Here is a 9217-nt window from a genome sequence, read left to right as displayed (position 1 = left end):
GTTTTCCAGCTCCCATTGTGTAAACACTGCCACTGAGTCAGATCCGAGTCCTAAACCCTGCACACGGAACTTGGGAGAGGTATACCAGGGAGCATGCCCACTACGGACAAGACTAAAAACAATAAAATAACTGTGAGTGGTGGCTTTGAGTAGTATAATATTTGTTTACTATGCCTTACTAAATTAAAATATACTTTAATTGCAAATTGGTATTTTAATCTCTACGCAGTCCTGGCATGGCGGCTCACATCTGCAATTCCAGTACTTGGGAGGCTGAAGCAGAAATATGAGCCAGCCTAGGCTACCGAGTGAGACTCTGCCTAATTTCAGAGTGAAATTAATGGGAATATCGATAGAAGTCATCCAAGACTATTTAAAATGGAGGCAGCCGACTTTTCTCAACCAACCTAAATTTCTGGCATGGGCAGGGGTTGTTTGTTTTATTTGGGATTTTGTTCTGTGTTTAGAGAAATGGGAAGGTGAGGAAGATACTCAATTATTGAAGATTTATGAAGATGTCAATAGACTGCCAGGTAACAACCAGGAAGGGGAATCACGGAAACTGCAGCTCACCCAAATTGGTTCTATTGATCTTCGTAGTTCACTTTCTAAATGGGTAGAAATCACCCTTGCTTGCTGTCAAAACAAAGAGTAATGAGGACCTGGGAGGCATCGTTCTCGCCTGGGAAGTGTTTGGAGTGGAACTCCCAAGAGGCAGAGGGTTTGTTTTGCCTTGGTTCCCTTTTGTTTTGTTTTTTCCAAATCTCTTGGTGGTATTTTTCAATAACTAACCACATTTAGGATAGAGAAAGAAGCCGTACTGTATAAAGAGCCTTCAAGAACAGGTCTCGCAAGTCTTCAGTCTTCCGGCCATTGTCTGTCCCGGAAGGTTTTCATCGCCTTCCAAAGCAAAGAGCTGGCTGGGGGCTACTCTGAGGGGACTCTTCTCCAGGCACTCTTCTCCTGGGGAAGAGAGGACCTCCTCCAAGACTGCACTGCTGCGTCCTTGTGAATCTGAGGAAAAGGTGTCTCTAAGGCCAGAACAATTTACAATAGTAGCAAAGTCATTCCAAGGCTTAGGATTCTTTCTAACAATTTGATCAAAAACGATATTTACTTTTTTAAAAGCCTTCTTCTTCTTCCTCAGTCTACCTGAAGTTAAGACATTAGGCATATCGATTTTACATTAACTTTTTCCATTTATTGTTTGTCTCTTTAGGGGGTGGTAAAGCAATAGATGGTTCCTGGTTCAGCTTCACCGTGCAAGCACAGTAAGAGGTAAGGCGCTTAACCCTCCCTTTCCTGAGACACATTTGACTGGAGTGTCTTCCTTCAGGAGCCTTTCCTTAAGAACATTATTTTTCTTTTAACTTAGAATGCAAGGATACTGGCACAAGAATCAGATGGAAATAATGTGGCTTCTGTCTCCCCACACTGGGCATGCTCACTTCGGTCTGCCTCTTCTGCCTCTCGGCTCAAGCTCATGGCTTGAAAGGGCTGACGTCTGAATGTGGCTCTAAAAGCAGACCTGAGCCAGAACGTAGTTCTTTATCCCACACAGCCTTAAGCAATTCATTCGTTCATGCAAAAGTGTCCTATGCAAAATCAACCTCAGTGCAGGCATATTGAAAAGGCCGAGCTCAGTGCAGACAGGCCAAAACAAAAAAGGCCTGCCACCCTTCACAGTCTAATGCTGTGAAAGGCAAGAAGAGTTACCACACCACGTGAGCCTCAAAGGAGCTCATCCTCCCAGCAAAGAGTCGCAGCAAACAGTCTAGCCTGTGGTTAAGAGGGTCCTGCTCCCCTTATGTGGTTGTCCTTGCAGCTCTCATTCATTACAGCTCAAGGGGCCTCTCCCTTAAATTACCATGCCACACCCCTGAGCCATGTTGTTTTAAATGCTGATTGTATGGGAGATGATGCCATCTTTCTGTTTGCTTTAATTATATGCTTTTAATAATAAATGATAGCTATTATATAAGATGGCATTAAACAATCTATTTAAAACAAGAAATTTTAGAAAAGTATTTAAGACAAAATATTTAATTTTTTTATTTATTCTTTTCTCATTTATTACATCCCCACTGAAGCTGCCCCTCCCTCCTCCTCTCCAAGTCCCTATAACTCCTCTGCTCACCCCAGATCCTCTTCTCCATTTCTATTTGGGAAAGATCAGACCTCCCAGGGATATCAATCAAATATGGCATATCTAATTGGATTAAGACCTGGCACCTCCCCCTCATAAGCCTGGACGAGGAACATACTCATATACTTCATTTTATATGCTTTATTTCATCTAGAATATACTAGTTTTATTATATTATCTATGTGTGTGCTGTGTATGTTCATGGGGGGGTGTATGTTGAGACTGGAGGCCAATGCTGAGTGTCCTTTTCAATTGCTTTCCATGAATGTTTTAACTTATTATTTTATTGTATGTGTATAGGTGTTCTGCATGAACAAGTATCTCTACACCATATGAGTGCCTAGTACCCATGGAGACCAGAAGGGGCATTGGATCCCCACAGAATTAAAGTTACAGATACTGGTTAGCCAATGTGTGGGTGCCGAGAATTGAATCTGGGTCCTCTGGTATATCGACCAGTGCTCTTAACTAGTGAGCCATTTCTCCCTTCACCACATTAGATTTTGAGACAGGGTCTCTCATTAACCTGAGCTCCTCAGTTGGTTCTACAGGCTGACCAGTGAATTCTGAGGATCCTCCTCACCTCCACCCTACCCTCACCTCACCCAGTACTGGAGTTGCAAATGTGCGCCCCCTTGTCCAGCTTGTATACGGGTGCTGGGAATCCAAGCACAAATTCTTATGCTTCTACAGAAGACACTTTACCAACTAAACAATTTACTTCTCCCCCAATATTTAAATATTTTAAGTGATGAATCTAAGATCGCTTTTCCACCTCAGTTTCCATAGACCAAGGCTACACAACTTCAAACAGTCAGTTGTCAAATAAAAAAGAGTCCCAGGTTAACAGTCAATTACTCTTGGTTTTCATTTTTCCCCTAGGTTGGCTCCCTTTTGTCTGTAAAAACAAGACTCCACCCATTCCTATAATTGCTCTCTGACAATGTGCATCCTACACCATGTCTTCTACCAGTAGAACGTAGCCACTTCTGGGAAAAATCTTCCCCTTACCTCCCAGGTCAATTTTCCAGAACCCCAGTAGCACAGACCCAACTCAAAACCACCATTTTGTGCTATCTCTACCCAGAAAAGGAGCCTGTCCCGTGGGCCCACCCACAATAAGTACCTTCCGTCTCCCTCCTTCCAAGTTACTCAGGCCAGGACAAGAAGAAAAGGGTGAAGAAATCCTTTCACTGAAGCACTTGGGAAAGCACACCAGAGTTCCCTGTCTCGGGCTAAAGAAACATGTTTTATCCATGCAAAGATTCTTAATATTCATTTAAGCTCATTATCTATGAATATTCAAGCAACTGTCTTCCTCATTCTTCGCAATTGTAGTATGACCAAGTTTTCACAAAATGTGCTGAGGTGGCCTGTGTTGAAATTGCACCATCTCTTTCTCTTCCAGCCAAACAGAGAGACAGCCATCCTTCCAAGGGAAATTAAGGCAACCTCTCCCAAAAACAAGGTGAGAGAAATCTAACTTAATCTCTTTGTGGACAATCTCTGAAATTCGCACTTCTATGAGCCTTATGAAGTAGGATACGGTCAGCATCGTTAATTACTAAATGTTATTGTATACACGAATCCTTTTTCAATAGTAGTATTATGGATAAAATGTGCTTGAGATTTGTGTTTATAAAGAAGAATGTTCTAATGGTATCTCTATGATTCATCTGTTAATGCTAGGCTCTCCATATAATTAGCTCTATTTGCTTGTTCATTTGTTTGTTTTTGTATTTGTTTTTGTTTTAGACAGGGACTCGGTATTATGTAGCTCTGACTGTCTTAAAACTTGCTATGTACACCAGGCTGGCTTTGAACTCCCATAGATCTATCTGCCTCTGCCTCCCAAGTGCTGGCATTTAAGGAATGCGCCACTACCACTGGCTTCTAGTTAACATGTAATAGTTTAGTCTAGAACTAACTTGATGGTTATTCCTGACTGTGTTCACCTCAACAATGTGTGTAGATGTGAACTATGCTCTCTGCAGGAAAGGACATTGTGTGAGGTAATGAGCATATTAATTTGCTGGAGAACAGTGACCATCAAGCCTCATAAAATCATATTGTATACCTGAAATATACACAGTAAACGTAATTTTAGCTAGGTATGGTGATCCATGCCTGTAATCACAGCACCTGGGAGACTAAGGCAAGTTGATCACAAATCCCTGCTGAATCGAGTCTACATAATGAGACTCTGAACCAAAGGTTACTTAAAACACCATCATGGCAAGAAAAAAAGAAAAACAACAACTTTCTGAGACAAGAAAACCTTCATAAGATGCAGCACACACTGTAAATAACTCAAAAGACCTTTTGATTGATAGATTGATTGATTGACTGATTTTAGAAAGCAGTAACAGGACCTGGTGGTATATTCCTGTAGCCCCAGCTATTCCAGAGACCAAACTAGGAAGACGACTTGAGCCCACCCTTAATAATATAACAAGACCACACCATCCTCTCCAAAAGGCAAAGGAGGACAGGGGTTAGTCCAATGGTAAAGCACTTGCTGGATACTTGCCTAGCATTTCAAGAACCTGGGTTCAATCCACAGCACTGCAAAAGTGAAATAAAGAAAGAGAGAGCACACTGGGTGGTGGCGGTGGCACATGGCTTTGATCCCAGCACTTGAGAGGCAGAGGCAGATGGATCTCTGAGTTCCAGGCCAGCCCTGGTATACATAGTAAGTTCGGGGACAGCCAAAGCTATACAGTCTCAAAATAAAAAATAAAAGACTATAGCCATTCCCAGTTATGCTGTTTCCTGCTTGCAGCCTGCTGCCACGTCCCCATGCTCTGATGGGGATGGACTAATCCTCTGGAACTGTGTAAGCCCAGATAAACCCTTCCTTCTATAAACTGCCTTGGTCATGGTGCTTTATCACAACAAGAGAAGAGTAGCTAGCACATGTCTGAAGCATGATGAATTATACCTAAATGATAAGTCAATAAACCTTCTTTTCTTTTTTTTGATAGAGGTGTTCACTATCTAGACCTAGAATTCACAAAGTAGACCAGGCTGGCCGAGAACCCACAGAGATCTGTCTACCTCTGCTTCCCAAGTGCTAGGATTAAAGGTGTGTGCCACCACGCCTGGCAAACCCTTCTTTTCCAAAATTGCTATTGCCAGAGTATTTTATTCACAGACACAGAAGATGTCAGTAATACACGTACTAAAGGTCAGATCCTATGAGCCACATGATCCAAACCAATGGCCTCCTTGGGTCATTTAATAAATGAATACAATATTCCTGAGCAAACAGGAAACTTGGGCCTCTCTTACATTGAACATGGATTCGCATTGCTTGTGCTTCTCCTACAGTCCAGTCAGCAGCAGGAAATAGGAAAAGTGTCATATACTGTGTATAATTCAGGTATACAATATGATTATATGAGACATGATGGTCACTGTACTCACAGAATCAATAGAAGAGGCATTAGTCACATAACTGGCCAGTTGGCCAAGAGATATTTCTCTATTACCTTCCACTTGCCAAACAATAGGGCAGCTGCCACATATATATCAAAGAACAAAGTAGATTGGTTCCTTGCTCTGAAGTAGATTACAGATACAGTAGAAGAAAAAAAGTAAACACTTAAGCAGATGATGCCTTTAAATTGTACCGTAATCACCTTTCATAATAGAAGCTCTCATCCCTTCAAAGACTGGGGAAACTCTCACCAAGGAGGTGGCAGCCAGAGTGAATGTTGAGGAAAGAGCTGTATTACTGTGGAGCCATGTTCTCCACAAAAAGCATGATGAAGCCCTGAGAACCCTGAAGTAACATAGAAAGGCCCAGGACTATATCACAAAAGTCCTGGTAGAGTCCTCATGGAAAGAGACATTGTCTTAGGGTTATTCATGTTGTGATGAAACACCATGACCAAAAAGCAAGTTGGGGAGGAAAGGGTTTATTTGGGTTATACTTCCATATCACCATTCATCACTGAAGGAAGTCAGGACAGGGCAGGAACCTGGAGATAGGAGGAGATGCAGAGGCCATGAAGGGATGTGGCCTATTGCCTTGTTTGTTATGACACACTCAGCCTGCTTTCTTGTAAAACCCAGAGCCACAAGCCTATACGGATGGCACCACCCACAATGGGCTGAGCCCATCAGTGGTTAAGAAAATGTCCTACAGGCTTGCCTACAGCCAGATCTTATGGAGACATTTCTCAGCTGAGTCTTTCTCCTCTCTGGTGACTCTAGCTTCTTTCAAGTTGACATAAAAGTTCCCAGTACAGACATTGTGAAGCAATTAGTTTGAAATGAATTAGATAGATGGAAGTTGTGGAGTAATTAATTGTTTTATACTTCTCCAAACCACTGAAATTCATTTCTCTGTGATTCCTCTTTAGGGTGCTGACCCATTGTATGGTATTATATGATTAATTAGGCATTCTTCTGTTACATGGTTTCCAATAATTCTGCATAGTGTTTCCCAACAGTGTCCAGACATAGGAAAACTTGCAACCCTTGGGATGTTGTCATGCCAATCAACTCAAACGACTGATGCTATGCTAGTTTGTTTTAACTATCAACTTGACATAATCTCCAATACACTGAAAGGATTTCGACTGAGTGGTTATCTAGATCAGTTGGTCTGGGCATGTCTAGAGGAGATTTTGTTGATAGCTAATTGTACAGAAATACCCAGCCCACTGTGAGAGACACCATTCCTACAAAGACATAAACTGTGTAAAACTAAAGAAAGCTAGCAAGCAAGCAAATTTGACATGGCTGCTTGACAGAGGATGCAATGTGCCTAGCTACTTGAGTTCCTGCCTTGACTTTCTCCACATGATTGACTATCACCTGGGATCATAAAGGGAAAGAAACCTTTCCTCCCCTAAATACGTGTTCTCAGGGTATTTGACGCAGCAACAAAAATTAAATTAGGCAGATGGAAAAAGCTTTCCTTCAAATTATAGAAGTTCTCTGTTTAACTCCTAAGCTCCCATTCCCAGATATAAACATTGCCTTTTCCCTCTATGCATTCCCCTTGTCTGACTTCATGGTTCATCTTAACAGATTAAGACATGAGAAGAAACAGAAACACATCACTGGACACTGTGGTGACAGATTTCCTTCTCCTGGGCTTGGCTCATCCCCCAAATCTAAGAACGTTCCTCTTCCTGGTCTTCCTCCTCATTTACATCCTGACACAGTTGGGGAACCTGCTCATCCTGCTCACAGTGTGGGCTGACCCCAAGCTGCATGCCCGCCCCATGTACATTCTGCTGGGCGTGCTCTCCTTCCTGGACATGTGGCTCTCCTCAGTCATTGTCCCTCGAATTATTTTAAACTTCACTCCTGCCAACAAGGCTATCGCATTTGGTGGCTGTGTAGCTCAACTCTATTTTTTCCACTTCCTGGGCAGCACCCAGTGCTTCCTCTATACCTTGATGGCCTATGACAGGTACCTGGCAATATGTCAGCCTCTTCGCTACCCTGTGCTCATGAATGGGAAGTTATGCACAATCCTGGTGGCTGGAGCTTGGGTGGCTGGCTCCATCCATGGGTCTATTCAAGCCACTCTGACCTTCCGATTGCCCTACTGTGGGCCTAAGGAAGTGGATTACTTCTTCTGTGACATTCCTGCAGTGCTGAGACTGGCCTGTGCTGATACAGCAATCAATGAACTGGTGACCTTTGTGGACATTGGGGTAGTGGCTGCCAGTTGCTTCCTGCTGATTCTGCTCTCCTACGCCAACATAGTTCATGCCATCCTGAAGATACGCACTGCAGATGGCAGGAGACGTGCCTTCTCCACCTGTGGCTCCCATCTCACTGTGGTCACAGTCTACTATGTCCCCTGTATTTTCATCTACCTTCGGGCAGGTTCCAAGAGTTCCTTTGACGGAGCAGTTGCTGTATTTTACACTGTTGTCACTCCATTACTGAATCCCCTCATCTACACTCTGAGGAACCAGGAAGTGAATTCTGCCCTGAAGAGGCTAAGAGCAGGTAGAGGGAATGTGGGTGGAGACAAGTAGCCAATGACTCAGGGACCACACACACCATCACTGCTGTGTTTTTACCTACTATTCAAGTGACGAGTATTTAATACATAGGTACTATTTTAAGACAAACTGAACACTGTAGTGAGAATTTTTGTTTCTTTTTAAAAACACAGAAATATGGGAATGTGTTTTCATTTTAATCCCACATGTAGAATATAAGGCTGCTTCAGATTGTCCACAGCAGCTGACTATGATCTGCTTCATGCTCTAGCAGAGTCATGATTTTGCCAGCTGCAGATAGTTTCTGTAAATGTGTGATGCTTGGAATCCTGAGGATTCCAGAGGATAGAGCTGTGAGTTGGTTGACCAGTTGGTGATTGGATGCTCTTGGTTACAGTTGGTTGAGGTTTGTCCAGTAGTCATATGTGAAGAAAAGAAAAGAAGAAATTAGATATCCCGACAGCAAAGGTCAAACTTGCCCCTGAGGAACATCACACCCCTTAGGAACCCCACACCCTACTGAGCAGGAAGTAATCTAACTATCGATGCCCTCTTTCCCTTCTATCCTTTTTTCACCCCTACCTATGTTAGGGGTTTAAAAGGGTGGAAGAAAGGGGGTCCAGAAAGGTGGAAGAAGAATCCATAAAGTAGCCAAAAGTCCACTACAGAATACAGTTCTACTAATACAAATGTTTCTGATACTCTGTAAAAATCTCAATAATTTGCCCAATTATTTTACATGTTTCAACATATTCCTCAGAAAACCACATATTTTACACAAATGTTGATGGCAAAGAGTGAATATCTAGACAAGTTTGAGGAAAACAATGTAATAGGGCTCCATTTCCTGCTCTCTATTTGCTACAATCCAACTCCCCAAGTTCTCAGAAGTCAGGGTCACGTTTACAAGTCAAGGCAGATGTGTCCTCTCTGTCATTCACTTAAGATCTCTTTAGAGCCTTTGTGTATTGACCCACCGTCTTCCTCTTCCCCATGTAGTAATTCACCAAATTCGGTCCACTCTACCCCAGGAACGTCCCTCAGGCTCCTTGTCATTCCATCCTTCGCCACAGCACTACCTCAAGTTCTTTTCTGAAAG

General features: G+C 42.7%; 1 protein-coding gene across 2 annotated transcripts; it reads left to right on the top strand.

The window, feature by feature from the left end:
• The first annotated feature begins 1219 nt into the window (after positions 1-1219).
• Positions 1220-8245, top strand: Or10g1b (olfactory receptor family 10 subfamily G member 1B). Of its 2 annotated transcripts, XM_087585225.1 has the most exons (3): positions 1220-1278; positions 3555-3614; positions 7187-8245. In XM_087585225.1, exon 3 carries the CDS (start codon positions 7195-7197, stop codon positions 8149-8151), a length of 957 nt encoding a protein of 318 aa, XP_087441351.1. In that variant the 5' UTR covers positions 1220-1278; positions 3555-3614; positions 7187-7194; the 3' UTR covers positions 8152-8245. The 2 variants fall into 2 exon arrangements, with proteins under 2 accessions (XP_087441351.1, NP_001000100.1); NM_001000100.1 differs by lacking the exons at positions 1220-1278; positions 3555-3614 and having other exon boundaries at positions 7195-8151.
• Positions 8246-9217: the final 972 nt, after the last annotated feature.

Source organism: Rattus norvegicus, chromosome 15, assembly GCF_021556685.1.
Source record: "Rattus norvegicus strain SHRSP/BbbUtx chromosome 15, alternate assembly SHRSP_T2T, whole genome shotgun sequence".
NCBI classification, from domain to species: Eukaryota; Metazoa; Chordata; class Mammalia; order Rodentia; family Muridae; genus Rattus; species Rattus norvegicus.
The sequence above is the reverse complement of the archived record's forward strand: the minus strand, read 5'-3'. Positions and strand labels throughout refer to the sequence as shown.

What these genes read in the sequence shown, in the direction of transcription:
- Or10g1b (XM_087585225.1), top strand. Translation starts at nt 7,195, where the DNA reads ATGAGAAGAAACAGAAACACATCACTGGACACTGTGGTGACAGATTTC.